The sequence below is a fragment of the Sebastes umbrosus genome, chromosome 2, assembly GCF_015220745.1.
Source record: "Sebastes umbrosus isolate fSebUmb1 chromosome 2, fSebUmb1.pri, whole genome shotgun sequence".
NCBI lineage: Eukaryota > Metazoa > Chordata > Actinopteri > Perciformes > Sebastidae > Sebastes > Sebastes umbrosus.
Genome location: NC_051270.1, coordinates 18,721,955 through 18,742,626, shown reverse-complemented (window position 1 = coordinate 18,742,626; position 20,672 = coordinate 18,721,955). Strand labels below are relative to the sequence as shown.

General features: G+C 38.4%; 1 protein-coding gene across 1 annotated transcript in view; it reads right to left on the bottom strand.

Annotated features, from left to right (window-relative positions):
- Positions 1 to 16,912, bottom strand: part of kiaa1549lb (KIAA1549-like b) — a 76,843-nt gene extending 59,931 nt beyond the window's left edge. The window contains exon 1 of the mRNA XM_037755871.1: positions 16,081 to 16,912. Within this exon, the coding sequence (XP_037611799.1) occupies positions 16,081 to 16,288 (208 nt within the window). The 5' untranslated portion in view covers positions 16,289 to 16,912. The remainder of the gene's footprint in view (positions 1 to 16,080) is intronic.
- Positions 16,913 to 20,672: the final 3,760 nt, after the last annotated feature.

Sequence of the window (20,672 nt, the reverse complement as noted above, 5' to 3'; positions counted from 1 at the left end):
TTTACTCCTATCCTCAGTAAATTGAATATCATTTTGGACAAAACAAGACATTTGAGGACGTCATCTTGGGAAAACACTGATCAACATCTTTCACCATTTTCTGACATTTTATAGACCAAACAACTAAACAATTTATCGAGAAAATAATTTACAGATTAATCGACAATGAAAATAATTGTTAGCCCTGCTTTTCTTAGTCTTCTACTAAACTGAATATCTTGGACAAAACAAGCTATTTAAATATTTCTACTTGGGCTCTGGGAAATTGTGATGGGCATTTATCACAGTTTTATGATATTTTATAGACCAGGACTAATCAGTTAATCGAAACAATCAGCAGATCATGAAAAGGTGTAGCGCTAGCTCATGCATCTCTGTGGGTGCAGTGAGTCCACACAAAGAGCCACTATTCAATAATACAACCACTGGTTATGTTTGGTTTCGGTGAGTCAGAGAGATATATTAAATTAGCAATAACTGAAATATATAACACTGAGATATTTCCTGGACTTCAAAAAGTACAGCTGCTTCTCTTGTGACCAGAAAAGAAACGCCAAAATAACAGTTTACACAGCACCACGTGTTTTGGGCACATTAGGAAGGACAGAGTACAAGAACGGAGAAAATCTTACAGATGCAGCATGCAGGTGAGAACGAAAACAAGACATGTCTGCATTATGCAGTTCACCACGGCTGAACACCAGGTCGAACAATAAGGTTGAGCTACAACACTGTTCATGCTTCACATCACAGCAATCATACATCCGACCTTGACACTCACAGTCAAAGCAAACACAGAGATCACCAGCGACTGCAGCATGATGGATGAGTTCTCAAACAAAGGCCTCGACTACATCCTCAATTCACCACAACGCCACCGGGCCGACAGCGACAGCTGTGTCACGCTGCAGCTACAGCCGGGAAGTTTTCCGCATAAGGTGCTACTATCATGTCTGTAATGAGTCTGTGTGCTCATTTTGCAGGTATGAACAGCAGGGCAGTGATATGTGAGCATCCTCTTGAGTAGCTAGATGCACGGTGACCTCTAATCTGATATGTTTCATGGGCCATTCCAGTGTTTTTACTTACTATAAATAAGGGCTGGGCAATAACTCAATATGATAATTTATCATCTTTCAATGGATCATGATGAAATCATATAATGAGATATCATGATACACAATCATGTCGTCTAAATTGATAATAACGAGCACATACTAACTCAAATCTCTCAGAAAGTCTGAGGGAATATAAATTGAACATTGTGGTCTTCTTTTTACATCACAGTTTACATTACCATTCAGTTCAATGCGATTAACAAAAAAATGTATACAGTATATGGAAATATTTATTAATTTTTTCTCTATAATTTCACTTGAAACTGTTAATAACTAAATGAGAAATATGGTATTTAATTCACACAGAAGTAAACAAAAATGGGCTTTACCATGTGGTTATTTCAAATAGACTATTTATTTATTGACTTACCAGAAAACATGCTATATCGTGGAATATATTGTTATCGAGATATGAAATTACATATATTGGTTAGCGTGGGTTTTCTCCGGGTACTCCGGTTTCCTCCCACAGTCCAAAGACATGCAGGTTAGGTTAATTGTGGACTCTAAATTGCCCGTAGGTGTGAATGTGAACGTGAATGGTTGTCTGTCTATATGTGTCAGCCCTGCGATGGACTGGCGACCTGTCCAGGGTGTACCCTGCCTTCGCCCAATGTCGGCTGGGATCGGCTCCAGCCCCCCCGCGACCCCTAACGGGATAAGCGGTTGCAGATGAATGAATGAATGAATGAATATATTGGGATAGAAGATTTTTCCATATTGCCCAGCCCTACTATAAATATAGAAATATATGTAAAGTTTGTTTTATTTCGATTTTCTCATAGGTTACCACCGGTTTTATTAAATTATGAAAATCAGAGTATGTCTGCTCAAAGATCTACTGCCAGGTAGGTTTCTCTATTGTTGCATTATAATGTAAGCTAATTGTAATTTCACACTGATGTAAAAAATTCCCTTTCATTTTTTTCCCTCCATTTTGAAAAGCTTACAATTAAATGATTTAGAAGCAATTATGTAATGCTCTTTTAGCTGGGTAAAAAAAACAAACATCTAATTAAGAAAGTTAATTATGACAGTTGAGAAAACAAAGAGCGCTTAGCGGGCATATTCAAAGTTAACAGATATGTAGAATTTAAGAACCTGGCATTATAAAGGCCAGCTTATATAAGTGAATTAAGAATTTAGATAAGAGAGAGGAGGTTTTGTTAGAAAGTAGCACCAGAGGTGAGACCTGGCAGTGGATAGAAATCCCAATGCTCAGTGGAAGGTGAAAACTGATTTAGCTTCTGCGGATGTTTCTAACATCCAGACAGAATATTTTACTGTAATGGTAATTGCAAAAACAATGGACAATACATTCATAATAGTTCTGGCAGAAAAAGCAGAAAAAACTAAGTCAGTCTTAAATTGTGATATGCTTTTTTACATACTTAACAAATAGAGCTGTGTCACTGTGTGGTCTGTGTGAAATCATTCTGTGACTTTAAATTTGTTATTAAAACAAGAACATAAGGGGAACACATATTGGATCTTTTAAGCTGATGCATTTAGGGGTTCAGAGTGGACAAGGAAAAATTAGCTTTGGGAAAACAATGACGTAAGCCACATGGTTGGCGGTTATGTGGCAGTCCAGTTAAGAAATCTTACTTGACTCTTATATGAAGAAGCACTTAGCATTGAAAAACGTTAGTCTTCTAATAAAGTTGATTGCTTTATATCCGTGTGAACCAGTGTGCTTTGGACCTTGTGCTCTTAAGTCTCTCCTTTTACAAGAAATCTTACGGTTGCCTCTAAAGTGCAACACACACTGGCAGGATATGATTATGCAGAGGGTCAAAACACCAGCACCTATTGATTCCTGTATACGCCTGCACACTGGCGACGTCTAGATTCTCTCGATGCCTTGACATTTTGTCAAGACATCAGCATACACCACTGTAGGGATGTCACGAGAACCGATACTTCGGTACCAAGTCGATGCCAAAATTCTAAAAACGTGACGGTACTTTTTTTCTACAGTACCGAAGGTACCGTACAATGCCTTTAATCAGGGTCGGAAATGAACATCCGCCAAGCACCAAATGCGGGGATAGATTTTCGTTTGGCGAGTAACTCTGTGAAGGCTTATGTCCTCTGCTCTCTGTGTGTGTTGGAGTTTGATACACACAACAACGCCATGCAACAGCCTCAAGATGTTGGGTTTATTTACTTTTTCAGAGATCCTTTATGTTCGAGAAGAGGATTCACTCGTGGGGGAAAAAACGAACTGAACTGAATTTCTATCTTTTCTTGTTTATTGCTAAATCTCTGAAAAGTGGTGCTTTTTTATTGTCATCAAAATATAACATTAGCATTTTAAATAAATATTTAATGGTCTAATGGTCTGTCCCTATGTCAGTGAATTTACACTACTGCTTGCAATCTGAGGATATATACTGTAGAGAGAGAGTGCGTGTGTGCGTGTACAGCCTCTGCTGTTTTCTTACAGTCATTGAGCTATACCTGAGGAATAAAGTCTCATCATTTTCCTTTATTTTTTTTTACCTTGGTATCGAATTGGGTATTGAGAATCTTGAAAATTCACCGTTATTGGTATGGACTACTAGATTTCTGGTATCGTGACATCCCTACACCACTGCCCTATTTCCTGACATGGATCTGGTCAACTCTACAGAAAAGCAGGAATTTTATGACATTTGCTCCCCTGATCATCACATTACTACTACTGTTCTTCTTCTGTCCATATGGCACATCCGCTTTGCGCTACGGGTGTCAAGTGACACAACGCCATGCCATGCAGCTGGTCAAAGTTGGTCAAACAGACCGTGCACAAAAGCTGCATGGTCTTAACGGCTTTTAAAAAGAATGAATACATATCTTGATTCAGACTACTACGTATCAGAGGGCTCCGAAAAAAAAGTACAGTCAAAGCTCTACTTCTTTTGAAGCCTGGGGTTGAAAAGGGAGTCCTCACTTTTTGTATGAGGATTTATAAGGGCTGAAAACATTTGTTGCAAGTGGAAAAGGTAAATCTTCTAAGAGATAACTTCCCTACAGCTGAGACACCTCCTGCGCTCCTCGGGTTGTGTGAGGTTAAGCACATCAACACTTGGACTCAGTCTCAAAGTTCACAAGTATAATGAATTCAATATATTATTCAATGGGTTTTTTTCCCTCACTGTCAGAGAATGCAGCTCTCAGACTATTACTGAAAGTGCCTAATGCAGAGAACAGAGGACATTTTTCAAAATACTAAAAATGTGTCTACTTCAAGGTACTTAACTGATTCTCCTGGACACCAGTCAAGATGTGGGCGGACAAATAACGCAAACAGTTGGAAGTGTCACAGTCCAGATGAGGCCATCTGCTTGAATGACTTCTATTTCAGATTTCTTTGGCTGACAATTCATAATTTAAAACACAACAAAGATTATATATCCACTCAAAGTACACCGCTGTCGTGCTGCAGAATCAGTCCAGACAAGTTTAATGGCCGGCAGACAGATACTATTAAGAGGATGGACGCCCCCACGGGAGCCATCTTTTCAGGCATGGTTTATCCAGCGAGGCAAGGTAGCCTCCTTTGAGTGTGTTTCTTTCAGGATGAGAAATAGGACAGATCCGTACATATCAAAATGGGGACATTTTTCTGATGTGTCATATGAATTAAAGTGTATGCATAAAAAGGTAAGATGTAAATTGACATAGGAAATGGAAATAATTGGATCTGTTCCCTTTGGCTCTCACTATGTTTTTGTGTGCAACTTACTTCATGTTCACGTGTGATCTCATATGATTCATCTTTATAATAGAGAAAAACAAGACAAAGAGCCTTGATTTTTTTGTATTTTAATACACGGTTTTAATTATTAAAACTGTTCTCAATTTTTTACTAGTGGGTGAAAGTTTTCTTCCATCAGTTTGAATCTTACTCCAAAGAGTGTCTGCCTGTTCAACCCTAAGCTGTCCTTACAGACTTACTTCTAGAATTAGATATTCTGTCATTCCTGTAATTTGAACTGGTGCACCTCCCTAGCCCTGCTACGACAACGTTTAGTACGCACAACTTAATGGGTGCCATCCATGACTCGTAATGACGTCCACTGTCAAGGAGAGGCCTGTGTCCTAAGTGATGATATCATTAATGAGATGTATGTATACCATAAGGTACCATGATCCAATCCTACGGACACGCGCTTGACCTTCACAGGCTGCAAAGTGACATTGAATCACAAACACGCACGGTCACACTCTAAACCGCATATCACTGATATTGAATAAACTGTTAATTTGGTTTGCTTGTTTGCTTTGTAGATGAAAAACAGACATCCATTCTTGTAATTCAATTATTGAGCTCTAAGTCTCCAGTGCTGTATTTCAGCTTCAAATATATCGACGGCACTTGATATTAAGAGACAGACTGAACATCCTTTACAGTAGCTACATAATTTAAAACAAATATCAAAACAAAAGTAATGCTCCCTCTCTGCAGCAGATTATAAAGTGCTGAGCGTGGCAAGTTCTGACACAAATCACACAAACACAATATGCACTTGCTGGGACAGTCTCTCAGGACAGACTAATAAGATATCAAAACTCTGAAGCTTACACTACAGATGGGTATGAGCTGGAGTATGTGTAAAGGCCTTGTTTGTGTGTATGCAAAGGGTGAGCTCTCTAGCGACAGTGGAGCCACACACTTGGATTATAATGAATTAGCCCGTGGGGAACAGCCTGTCTCATTTTAAGACTTAAGGGGTGACTTCAGCGCACTAAAGTAACGGCATAAATCAGACAAATGCTTCATGGTATAGATTTATAAATGTGCAGAAAAGTGAGTGCATTTATATCAGTAATTATGTGTGTGTGGTTAGGGATGTCACGAGAACCGATACTTTGGTACCAAGTCGATGCCAACATTTTTTTAAAGTGACGGTACTCTTTTTCTACAGTACCGAAGGTATCGTACGATGCCTGTAACGGTCACTGGTAGTGATGTGACAGTGAGGAGAATTTTCCCACCAGTTAATAAACTTGTGACAACACCGGTGTTACCGATTACACCGGACATTTTACAAGAAAGATTACGGTCAATATGTGCAGAGCGCTGACTCTGATCTTTACTGTCGGTGGCGGTGTGTCTGGCCTCTCTGGTAGCGCTTTTGCTGCAGGGCTACGCTGCGGGGTTCTACCTGGCGCCACTGCTCCGTGCACATCGGCTGTGACGGCTTCATCCACCTCGCGGCGATTACCTCATTAACGTTATGGTTCCCTTAGAGCATTGAGATTGAAAAGTGAAATATTGCCAAATAGGTGCGTTTGCTTTTCGCTTTAACATTAAATCCTCTGCCTCCTGCTCCTACTACTCTGAGCTGACGGACTAGATGCGTTCACGGTCAGTATGTAGTGTCCGTCGTCTGACTATCGACTGATAATAAAAGAGTGCATGTTGAATTACATGGGATTTATTGTTGTTGTTTTTTTGTTTTTTAACGTGGTATCGAATTGGTATCGAGAATCGTGGAAATTCACTGGTATTGGTATCGACTACTAGATTTCTGGTATCGTGACATCCCTATGTGTAGTGTATTAGGGCTGCGCAATTATGGCCAAAATGATAATCAAGATTATTCTGATCAATATTGAGATCACGATTATTCATAGATTTTAGGGACAAAATATTGTTAGCGCAATTTCACATTTAAATAAACAGAGTGTTGCTTTCACTTCCACGTTGTGCTTCATTCCAACTGTCAGAAACTCTAAATGTTATTCTTTTACTTTATTATTGTCATCTTTATTGGTTATTTGCATAAAAACACACAATTCAAATGGTTACGAAATAAATTATGTATTTTTATTTAAATACTTGCTTTGATTAAAAAAAATCTTTGCATTAGTAGTTCTAATTATACATTATAAATTGCTTAGAGGTAGTGGAAGTTAAACAGGTCATAATTCCCTCTCTAAGATATATTTTATATTGCTGTCTCCTTCAAACAACTGTATTTATTCAAGTTTCTCGCCAAAAACAACTTTTACAACATTACATTTGAACGCATCTTGATGGCGTTATAATTTACCATCGCCCAGTACTCATTTTACTGAGTAGAGTCTGAACGCACCATAACGTCAATGGAAACTCCATTAAAGGCGTCAACAACGGCATTAGCTCCGTGCTGTCGGCAGACGAGCCGGTAACTGTGATGACTCTGAGCAGCATCATGGGAATGAATTACAATATAATACGTGTCTGATTAAGTTAGTTGTTCCAAATGTTTTTAAGGTTGTTCCTCCACATCTTATTTTGGACAAATTGCAGCTTTATGTCTTCTTCGCTCAGCTGTTGAACTTCCACACCGACGATACGTTGTGTGTGTGTCACATTACTGACTGTGCCGCTGTGTGCTGACGCAAAACTATCATGTGACAGGCAAAAATTGGATATATGAGACATGGATTCGATCAGCTGCTGATTGACGGTGCATCTCTAGCTGTTCGATTAAGACGCGCTTCATTTATGCAGCAGAGTTTTCTATGAGTGGAGAATGCATTTTAAACGTCAATATCAAAGTAGATCATGTTCATTTAATTGTGGGAAGCCAGAATCGTGATTGCGATTAATATTTGATTAAATGTGCAGCCCTAGTGTGTACGTGTGTGGCTGCATGAACATTTTCTTTATCTTCTTAAAAAAAAGTTTAAAAAGTGCTCTCCGTGATTGAAAGTGTATGACACATTTTAAGGTTTTATCTTTACATTCAAATTTCAGCACTGTGTGTCTCACAACCCTAATTTAGTTTGTGCAAGTTATTCAAATTACCTCCAAATGTGATAAAAGTAAGTATAAGCACTAAAACCCTCTTCTATATTCTGTCAGTACAGTAGAAGATCTTTAAAGTCCTAAGACAGCTTGATTACTGATTAATAAGATACTAAAACTGTTGATCATTTCCTTTAATGCTCTCCGAGTTCAGCTCAGCCCTCTTCTCCAGTACTCTTGATGCTTCACTGGCGCTGTCATCTCTGCCTCCACTCTAAACCTGCTTCAGTAAAGCTAGAAATCACAGAGCGAGCCCCTGAATCTGTGATGTCACTGGGATTTAAAATCAAAGGCTTCTCTATAGACTGTGAGTGGGACGCTGATGTTTCAGAGACATAAACTACAAACAACCTCTCTCTGCCTGGGGCAGGAGGGCACTACAAGGGGTCACAACATGTGGGGAATAAATTCTGAGCAATGCCTAAGACTGATGTTGCTTGCCGGTTGCTACGAATAAATTATTTCTGGACATAATATTACAATAATGAATATGTATCTGATATTCATAGGCTATATTGGCATCACTCTAAGGCAGGCATGCATGTTATATACTGTAATGATAAAATAGATGGTCAGTGCAATGAACTTTTACGCTGTTATGCATTAAATCAGAAGAAAAAAAATACTTGTTACACAAAAACTCAACATATCATCATGGTGCGATTCTATTGTAAGTTGATAGATAATGAATTATGCCGGCCTAGTTCCAATTTCTATGCAATCCAATTAGAGCACACAAAAGAAGAAGGGCATACTTTTTTTTACATTTACATGACAATACAAAAATGCTGTCATAGTTGTGGTCAAGAGAATTCTTCTCACACCGAAAAAAGGGGTCACAGACTAACAATGTACCATTCATTGGTAATGTTCTATATTCACATTGACTCATTTGACAACAACAATGTGAAAAAAGTAGCTTGCAGTGAAAACCTACAAAGAATTATCAACTAACGCTGAAGCTCTATACAGCTTTTTAGCTTACGCTATTTTTTTGTTGTTTTACAGCTTCATATTTATTGTACAGACAAATGCTGGTTGTAGGCATTAAGCCGAAGTTAAGTCTTGGTTAGTAAGACGCATCTCACTTGTAAACCTGTATAAAACACTGTAATGTAAAAGATTCAATTTTTTTTAAGCGCCTTTGCCAAGAAATCTGTCCAGGAGACCCTATAGAACCTGTTATATGTTGAAACTAATCCATCAAATACCATTAAATTAAAGGTTATAATCTAAATAACTATTGTATTTATGCAAGTTTCTCGCCAAAAACTACATTTTACAATATTACATTTGAAAACAGGTAACACTGGGCCGATAATGTCTCTAGTGTTTGCTTTGTAGAAGGTCGGAGACGATAACGTTTCTCGCTGCGGAGCCCCGTCACTTCACAAGACACGGAAAACCTCTGTTGGTCTGGAGGAGCTGCAGCATTTATTTCTGCACAAACGTCCACTGTACATTCACTAGATATTCTCAGAGCTACTAACTCTTCTGCAGTGTGTAGTGTGCACGCATGCACGTGAGGTGGAGCGAGCTGAGTGAAGGCAGGCAGGCAGAGGAGCAGAGGAGTAGAGACTCTGGCCCTGGAGACCAAAGCTACGGTCTCCTCCGCGTCCTCCGACCGCGGCCAACACTGTTTAACAGACGGGCTTCACTAGATAGAACTTTGCGGTTTTGGTGCTTCTGTGTAGTTTGTGTTGGAGTCTGAGTCTGAACAACGTAGCCACACACGAGCGCGCATATGCGAGCGCATGGGACACCGACCTGGGTGATTTATACGTGTAAGAAGTTACAAACAGTCCCTTTAAATGCTGACATTTTTCATGTTATTCACAATGAAGCATTATCAGGGATCGGCGACTTGAAAGCATTAATACCGATCTCCCGATCGCATATTTTTACTGAATATCAGTAAAACTGTAAAACTTTATTTCACACTTGATGGTTAAACTCTGTAATGAATCGGCAGTTTACATGCCAGCAGAACCGTTGGGGGATAACGGATCAACTACGGTCCGTTACACCACCAACAAAACTAAATGTAGGTCAACTAACATTATACTTTCATCCCTGAGCAGACAAGCTCATATAAACCATCACACTACACCACTGGCCCAGCCACAAACGGCAGACAAAGTTAAGCCAGCTAGCTAGTTCAACAAGTTCATCAGCTAGCAAGCTACAGACCAAAATACTTTTCCTTTAAGGTAACACAGCCCACAACAGAGCAAAAAGAAGAGTGGGTATTGGACTTATGTTCATCAGGGGGACAGAAACACAACTCCAGTGGTACAATAATGTTGTTAAAGCACCTTTTAAAACACACCGTTACAAAGTGCTTCCGACACAAGAAGAAACATCAAACAATGAAAAAAAAACAAGGAGAAATTACAATATGACCCACAGAAACAATGAGAAACAGATCAAACAAGAACAGACAAACACACATGTGGATGAGGTCTATAGAAAGGCTTGCCTAAAGAGATGGGTTTTTAGAAGCCGCTTAAAACAGTCCAGAGATTCAGCGGCTATAATAGATCTGGGGAGGTGAGAGTTGGGGCTAAGACAGAAAAAGCCAGATCACCTTTTGTTTTGCAGTTGAAACGGGGGATGGATAAAAGACCGAGATTAGAGGATCGAAGTGTTCGACAGGTCGAATATGGAACAAGGAGATCAGCAATGTAACTGGGGGCGAGGTCATGCAGTGCCCTAAATGTAATTAGCAAGATCTTAAAGTGAATTTTACAGGGAGCCAATGGAGGGATGCCAGAACAGGGGTGATGTGAGACAGACGGCCAGTTCTGGTTAATAGCCTGGCCGCTGCATTTTGAACCACCTGTAGGCGATTTAAAGCAGATTGACTGAGGCAGTTGTAGAGGGAATTACAATAGTCTAGACGGGAGGATATGAAAGTGTGAATTAAAAGTTCAAGATTCGTGGAGGACAAGATGCATCTGATTTTTGCAATGTTTCTTAACTTGTACGTGTCAGTGATCTCACATTCCCTCCTCCAGTGCCCGCGGTTCAAAGGGATTAGCTGAAATGCCACAGTCCACACAGGCATTTGTGTGAAAATGCAAAAGCCTACAGCTACTCTTAGCATTACACTTTGAATTTATAACAATAAAAGAAAAAATCTAAATATGATAAAATGACAGTGACACCATTAATGTGACAGATGACCTCTCTCTCTCTCTCTCTCTCTCTCTCCGTCGTTGTGCCTCGCTCATTTATGCACACCATCTAAATCTTAGTCTGATCCAGCCTCATTCACTTCTCGTAAAAAATCTTCTTAAATTTTTAACATCCCTATCTTTCACTTTCCATGCATGAAATCACTCAAAGTTACAGAGTAAGACTTCACTTGTTCAAACAAGACAAAAACCACTAGAGTTAAGGCCCTTATAGTTTATAGAGCCATATCCTATAAATTAAATACAATGTTAAAGAACTTTTATAGGCCCTTTAAACAGCATAGCCCGACCCTTAGGGTGAGACAAATAGCACCCTTCAAAGGTCTTTTTATTTATTGTCAATAATGAATTAAACAGTGACTGTACAGTGAAAATGTTTTGTTTTGCCCAACAACACTCACAACACATCCATCTACTCACACAAAAACAAACACACAAGCAACGATAGCCGACCATAGAAAAGATATTCTTAATTATGGATAAATAAAGTTCAAATTATAGACAATACAGAGAAAATATCTATAATACACCAAGTCGAGAGATAAAGGAAATAGAAAATTGGTAAAAAGATAGGAAAAGATAAAGAAATAAATATAAAGAAAAAGTAAATAAATAAATAATAATTATTATTTAAAAAAACATATATTGTATTATATATATATATATATATATATATATATATATATATATATAATAAAATGTTAATGCTAAAGTGATATTCACCAAATTTCCCTGCTGTGTTCTTATATGTTCCTTAAAATTAGGATAAACTTTTATATAAAACCATTAATAAAGCCAGTTTCATAACCGTCCTAAATCATTCTCTGGGGAGAAAAGTCCCTCCAGGCCGATGACAGAGAGCAAATCCTCTGACAATTTCTGATCACAATCTATTCTAAGATTGGTTTGCATTTTGATATAGTTAAAAAGTTTTATTCTTAAAGGTCACACAAGTGGATTTACTTTTTCAAACAGACAGACTGCAATCTTACAATTTCTGACAATGACTGCCTTTATTACTTCAGTCAGCCAAATTTGAGAGATTCAGCAGACACAAGTTGTTATACATCATATTCATTCTAAAAGATGGGGTCAATCTTAATATCCCAGACAATCGGGCCTCTCATGCTGTCTTCTGCCGTGGTATACCGTGTGAAGCGGTGTGATGGACGGCGGCCTTGTGAGGAGCAGTGTGCTGTATTATACAGCGAGTCCCAATAAATCAGGCAGCCTGCTGTCCTTCCTCAAGCACCAGCAGCAAAGCCAAGCCTTTGTCTACCATCAACCTGCACCAAACAGCCAAAACACAGAGAGACAGACGATAGAACAGAGAGGCGCAAAGGTACAGAGAGATACTGGAGGGAAACACACACACACACACACACAATATTCCCTGATTGCACTGAACTATACCAGGGATAATGCCAGGCAGATGGTCCAAGATACTAATTAGGAGGCTGTTTGGCTGTCTTATCATTACATCTATGTGTAGTAAAAGTGCTTCCTGCTTTGTTTACAGCGCTGAAGGAGAAAAGACTGCAAACCTTTTGACTTTCTTCAAGATCTGACAGAAACAGACTCAAAAGAGCCCTGTGAGTAAATAATAGCGGAGAAGGATAACAATGAATGTTCTTTGCCTCTCTCCAAATGATTGCCAGTAGTAATATATGAAATACTAATATATATAATTACTTAATAACACTCTGTGCCCTTTTCATTTCTGGAACTCACGCAGACTCCCCGTCAAAACATCGGCCTAACATGCAAAAGAAAACAGATGGAGGACTGCGAGTAGATATAAACAATGCTTTTTTTTAATCACTGGTTTTGTAAATTGACTTTTCAATTTGATATCCCAATCTGTCTGCTCACAAAGACTAATGTTTGCATCACGACTGAGTGCAAATCAAATGAAAGACTCACCTGAGGAGACACCATCTATCTTGAGTGTGCGCACACACACACCACACACACGTACGTCTTAAGCCCCGCTGACGTGCCTTACCCACAGCATAATGAACTGCCGCACATTAAATCACTGCAATGAGGTGAAACGGGGGAAATAAACAGGGAAATCGTGTCCTCTGCGTGCTCCTGAAAACCCCGAGCTCGCGCAGACAGTTCATCAGACCAGGGGTGAGTCATGGTTGTTGTTCTTTAAAACCAATTCCTGGAAGTCATTTTAACATTAACCATTGTGACAGCCCTTAGTAAGGCTAAACTAGATGGAGGGAAAGAAAACTGCAAGAACCCGAACCACACAAAATAAGAAACAGAGGCAAACCACAGCAACGTTAACAGTCATTTGTATAGCTAAAAGCCCCAGACTGCATTGCAAACAGGAAATGGCTTTGAATGTTACTACGATGTCTCCTTTCAATGAATTCCTAAGCAAAAAGTGATGACTGACAAGTGGTAACAGCACAGGGATAGCATCAGTCTGTGAGGTTAACCCCTGTCGAAACCAAGCTGTCAGCACTCATAAGACAGGATTTGGTAGTAGGAGTAAACACAGCTGACGTCAGAAGAAAGAAAGAAAGATGCCTTTGCTCAGCTCGCTCTTCTGGGGGGGGTTTGTTGGACAAAAATTGGTGTTCCTATAGTAACCACATGTTGTACTGGTTTCACACATTAAGGGGAGGAAGCTGTGAGTCAGGATAATACCAGCTCACAGCAACTGATGTTTTTCATTCAGTAAATTTCACACACACACACACACACACTGGCCTGAAGCCACCAATGTGATAGATGTCATCAACTAGACAACCTGTAATGTGATTTGTTTTCCCACCTAAAGGCATGTCGTGATTTATGGTCAATATTAGAAGATGGCCCTCTGGTCGTCAAAATATTTATTCTCATGCCTGAGTATCAATCCAATACCACCAATTTCCAAATTTAAAATATGTATAGTTCACTGCATATAGGACTCATTGGAATCATTTTTAATGTAAGGTAATGTGAGGCCAGAGGTGGCCCGCTGTCACTGATGGAGGAAACACATCATTTCTGGTCTGTCCTTGACCAAAGAAATTCTAATTTCTAACACTCATACGATTTTGTCGACCAAACGATTAGTTGATTTAAAAACTGAATTTTTCCACAAAGAATCACACCACCACTTGAAATATTGTGTTTACCAGCGATATGCTCATAAGTTTCCTGGAAATAAGTCATTTAGCATGAAAAAAAGCCTAAAAAAATGAGTAATCGACTAAAGAAATCTTAGTCGAATGAAATCCAAATGATCAATTATTCGAATAATCAACTAAGAGGGGGCACCACTAATAATTTCATAATGGCATTGACAAAGAAACGGTCTTTATTGTGCATTGGTCACATCATGGCTTTATCCACTTAATAAGGTCAGTATCAGAGGCGATACCGATCCAGCGCATCAGAATGGGTGCATCCCTAATTCAATGACTAATGGATCCCATTAAAGATCCGTGAGTAACCATGGAAGGAGGAGATTTGGCATTAGCCAAAGCTGAAAAATTACATTAAAATAACTGAGCCGTATATAAAACGTAATTCAAAGAGAGGGCTGAGGTCTGTCTGTGTGCTCAGTCAAGAACTGCTACCTTACCAGATACATAAAAAAAAAATACACATTTTGACTGTAAAGAAAACCCAGGATAATTTTTTGGTGCCAAGAGTGCATCATCCATGTTCAAACCAGTAACACTACTACAAAGACAGCATTGTAAACATCCAGTCAACTAATTTAAAAGGCCACAGAATCCAACATTCAGTTCTTATGTCTACACAAAACACTAGAGTCAGTTTCTTGTCTCTGACGTAGATGAATACTAAAAGTTCTTTAACCAAATATGTACTGTATAGATCAGGTGCTGCTGCTGCTGCTGCTGGGCTCATGTGTTTAAGAATGGATGTGCTGACTGTGAGAAGGAGGAGGTGGGAGGGAGGAGGAAGAGGAAGAGGAGGAGGAGGAGGAGGAGGAGAAGGAGGAGACTCTGCTACTGTAGCAGTGCATCAGCAGAGGTGAGACTACAGCCACTACATCACAGTTTGCAGGCTGGAGAGGGATGCGATGGAGCAGATACACACACACACTTAACACTAAACATCTGGTTTTGTTCTGTTCTTTTAAAGCCATCCACACTGAGGTGGTGTAAATATTCACATGAGGGGGGGAAGGAAGAAAAGGGTGATGCAGAGATGAATTGTCTGTTGCAGTGAAGCCATTTCTTTCAAGCGTTCACGGTTGAAGGGCAGCTATGTCGGCCAACCTTACCCCAGCTGCCTCTCCATGCCGCCAGAGACACACAGACCTCCAGTGGGCTATACAGTATGTGTGTCATTAGAGCTGACCCAGATGCTCTGACTGAAACACTGACTGTTACTGTGACTGCACTGCATTCCCACAATAAAACTCCCTTAAGCTTATTATATGCACACAATAATACATGCAACCTAAATGAAATGCCCATTGCAGAACAAAGCCAGTGAAGTTGAGATGGGAGACAAAGTTGAGATAATGAGTCCAACAGCTGCAGAGAGGAAGAAGCAGAGGTTCAAGTATATGTGCAGTGCAATCTGATGATCATGATCAGAGAGAGACAAAAGAGTTGGCTGGCATCAGGATCAGGTGGGGAGATTATGTTAGGTGACAGAGAGTTACATCACGTACAAGCATAACCCTGCCCAGTCCAGCAGCATCAACACCATCTCTCTCACACAACATGCCAGTGTGGTCAGTAAGAAGAAGGAAGGATGAATGCTGAATAATAGCCATTTGGACACTCTCTCCTCTGACTGCAGCAAATTGCAATGCAATAACAACCTCGTGCATGCCACAGCATTATACAAAGAGGAGAAAATGAGCCCGTGCATGTGAATCATGCACCGAGCAGCAGGATTACAAAACGCTGCATGCACTGTGTGTGAAACAAAAGGGTTTTTTCCACCCAGTATATGTTTCCAACTCAGAGGGTCTAATGGCTGAATGTGTGCTTACCCTCTGCAGCCAAAGCACACCGGACAAGAAGTGCAAGCATCCCCACAGACAGCAGACAGTTGTGTGCGAGCATCCCGGCTCGCCTGCACCTGGTCCTCCTCAAACACCTCCCCTCTAAGCCGGCATCCGTCCTCCTCCGCCGGGGAGAGGAGCGCCCATCACCGGGGTGACCTGCTGTCCTCCGCCCGCTCCTCAAACCGGGAGCCATATCCAGTGGAGAAGTTGCTGAAGTTTCGGTCGTAAATAATACATCGGATCAATCCTCGTCGCGGTGTCCAAGGCTGGAGGATTGGGGAGGATGGAGGTGGTGGAGGTAAATGAAGGAAGACGCTCCTCTTATCGCTCCTCCGCTCCGCTCGGTCCACCCATCAGCACCGAGTGGCGCAGGGAGGCGCGCACACTTTGCCAAAGGTTTGACATTTAGCTGCTGCTGGCTGGAACCTTCCTCATGATGCAGACCTGCTCCAGATGGATGATGAGAGAAGGCATTTGGGTGCACTCTGGGGACGCAATTTTAAGGATGTAGGAGCTGCTGGGTGACTGGTTTTTAAAGTCCAATAACACCCCTCCTGGTGTCAAACTGAGCTAATTAGCCCCTCTGTTGTGTTCCAGCAGCCTAATTGTGAGGAGAAAGTCTAAAGAGAGCAGCAGCCTGTCTGCAGGGCGACCTCTGCTGGCTGGATGAAGACACACACACACTACTCCATGTGAAGCTGGGCACATTTTAAGCTTTGTTTACGCATAAGGTGTATTAATATTCAAAAGGGAGACTTTATAGCGAAGACAATGGAGTAGAAGCCCTGCTGGGTCTCTGTGGTAATCACATACAGGTGCTCTTTGGATTCCTTCAGGTGTATTTCAGTCTTTTGAAGGGCTCATTGCATGGGTTGGAAAAAAAGTACAAAATGCAAGTCTCCCTCAAAAATAATCCAAGGCACACTGTAGTGTTTGAACAAAATTAAAATGCCTTTATTTTACAAATAATTATAATAATAATAATAATAATTGTAAAATAAAGGCATTTTAAATTAAAATTATAATAATAATAATAATTGTAAAATAAAGGCATTTTAAATTAAAATGCCTTTATTTTACAATTATTATTATTATTATAATTTTAATTTAAAATGCCTTTATTTTACAAATAATTATAATAATAATAATAATTATAAAATAAAGGCATTTTAAATTAAAATTATAATAATAATAATAATTGTAAAATAAAGGCATTTTAAATTAAAATGCCTTTATTTTACAAATAATTATAATAATAATAATAATTGTAAAATAAAGGCATTTTAATTTAAAATGCCTTTATTTTACAAATAATTATAATAATAATAATAATTGTAAAATAAAGGCATTTTAAATTAAAATTATAATAATAATAATAATTGTAAAATAAAGGCATTTTAAATTAAAATGCCTTTATTTTACAAATAATTATAATAATAATAATAATTGTAAAATAAAGGCATTTTAATTTTGTTCAAACACTACAGTGTGCCTTGGATTATTTTTGAGGGAGACTTGCATTTTGTACTTTTTTTCCAACCCATGCAATGAGCCCTTCACAAGACTGAGGGAGACTTTATAGTTTTTTTTCTTTACCTCTACTAAGGCTTTCAATGTCATATAATGTAATTATAATAATAATAATAATAATTGTAAAATAAAGGCATTTTAAATTAAAATGCCTTTATTTTACAAATAATTATAATAATAATAATAATTGTAAAATAAAGGCATTTTAATTGTGTTCAAACACTACAGTGTGCCTTGGATTATTTTTGAGGGAGACTTGCATTTTGTACTTTTTTTCCAACCCATGCAATGAGCCCTTCACAAGACAGGGAGACTTTATAGTTTTTTTTCTTTACCTCTACTAAGGCTTTCAATGTGTCATGGAGGCAACACCTGAATTGTGTGGTTGTTTGCAGGCTACTCCTCCTTACCGCCACTAGATGGCAGCACATACCCAGCAAATGTACTATACAGGGTGAATTAAGGATGATTGTGGGAGTTTTTTGAATATCCGTCCTGTGTAAGCTTTCTTGCCATAAATAAAAAATAAAAATGCCCAATACATGATACATTTATGTAATATTAAAGATGTTAACTATCCAACTGTGGAGGAAATAAGGTTATATCACATGATTCCAGGGAGGCATTGCATAGTCTTTTGTGTAAACAGACCCTTTTTGTTGTTGTAACATTTGGGTGATTTGGGGACAGCATAGCCTACATCATGGATTTGAAAGCATAATTGTTGCACAATTTGATACATACTTTGATATAATTTCGCATGCACATTTCTCCTGTTCATCATTACAAATTGAGACTTCATGTTCATTAATGTTAAATGTTATTACTAAAGGTATACAAATACAGTATAAAGCTGTCTTTCCTCACTGTCACAAAAACCCCCTCTCCCCAAATTTTATTGAACAAATTTAATTGAGATTAAATTTTAAAAAAGAAGCTTGAAGTCCAAAATTTAATTTGAATTCATTGAATACATTTAATTCATTTAATTGAGGTAAAACTACTCTTCTGGGTCTGTCTATAGTACAGGCTAATGCAAATTATGGGTGGTGTAGAAGATCAGACCAACCCCATTTGACAAGAAGAATTCATCATAAACAACATCTTCTGAAAATAATCTGGACTTTTGATGTAGGGTATAGTGTATTACATTATTAAAAATAATAATTGCATAATTGATTTAGTAGATTCAAGATTCCCTTATTGTTACATCTCAATACAAAAGGTATAAGAGAGTAAAATCATTTTGTTTTGGCTCCTCAACATAGCAGCATAGAGATACATTAAAAAGTAACAATACAGTAAAATAAAATACAATATAATATGATAATAATATAAATAATGTGCATATAAAGTGCAATAAGGTGTGTATAAAGTGTTGTGTGTGTAAGTGTGCAAATGTGTTCTACATGTAGTAATAATATATATACATTTTTTTGTTATGCATGGAATCCAGGATGAACAGTGATGTGCTGGTCCATATTAACTCATTTGGGATCTTGCCATAAGGTCAATTTAGCAGCTGTTCTGGGGCTTTTGATCATACCAAAATGATCTTCATCATCATTGGCTGATGGGGTTTGCACAGTTATGACATTGCAGCATGAAATGCTCAAATTTCTATTTATTTTTCTGTGAAGCAGAAATGCTAATTCAATTAATCCATTATTTGACAGAAAACTAATCCACAACAATTCTGATTATCAATTAATCCTTAATATATTTAATTAAACAAAAATACCAAATATTCTCTGGTTACAGTTCCTCAAAGTTTGTCATTCATAGCTGCCATCTGTATCATTTCAAATTTAACATCTTAGATTTTAGAGAAAAGAGGATTGATCAATTAACCCACAAATATTTCTGACATAATAAAATCCAATAAATCAATAATAAAAAAGTAATCATCAGTTGCAGATGAGATGAACCACTGGAGTACAATGTGCTTTGTTTGAGGTTGACAAGTTGCTTTATGATCAGTTAGATTTGTTTTCCATGTGTTCAATACAAGAAAAGCACCTGCATTAATAAAATGATAGGAAAAAAGACCAAGTCAAAAAGCGCTGCGTCAATAGATTTTTTTTAATTCAAAGTGAATCTTAACAATAATACACCATAAAGTCTTATTTTGACACTCACCAAAAGAGTCACCTGGAAAACCCGCTTAATGTGACAAAGTAGAGAAGGCTTGGTCACACCTAAATCACTGAGAACTAGAGAGGAAACACTATCGCAAACTGTAAAGAGACATCACATCCATAGAGTTAGTTTTCCCAGTCCTCATACTGTAAATATTGCACAGTGCAATTGCTACATGGCAAACTAGTGTAGCACAAAATAAAAAAAGCAAAATGAAACAAAAAAACAAAGCCACAAAAATAAAAACTACAGGTATTAAAACAGTAACAGTTCAGATTTCTATTTGATGAGCAATCTAAACAGATGATTCCATAACTTGCAGTGTGAATTAACTCTGAAATTGATAGATGACCAGAAAAATAAGAGCTTGAGCAAAACAAAACCTCATCAAATCAAATCAAAGAGTAACACAGTAGTACATTTAGACTAATACAGACCCTGAATTAACATCTCTAAAGGATAATACCGCAGCAGAGGATTTGTTTTCTGGTATCAAAGTCATAACTTTAATAGTAATTTTACAAACGACTGTTTTATCTGTTAAATGTTACATGAATCCTCAAATTAAAAAAAAAAGAAGTTATCCATAAAACCCAAGGTGTCAATCGTGTGGTAAATTAAAAACAGTTTTAAGATTTCTCTCCTCTTGCATCCATTCTTTTCCTAACAAGTATGGGAGAGTTTATGCAGGCGCATTGCTGGTGAATACCTTTGGAGGAATCAAAACACAGATTACATTTCACATGCTTATTATTACTGGGGAACTATTTCAAGCACTAATCTGCCAAGTTCATGCCTTGTCGTCATAAGCTTTTTCTTTCCCAAAATTGATACTCGAGTATGATCGGTAAAGCGTACAGGTAAGAAAACAAAGCTTTCAAAATACATACAGCCGTATCAATGTCAGT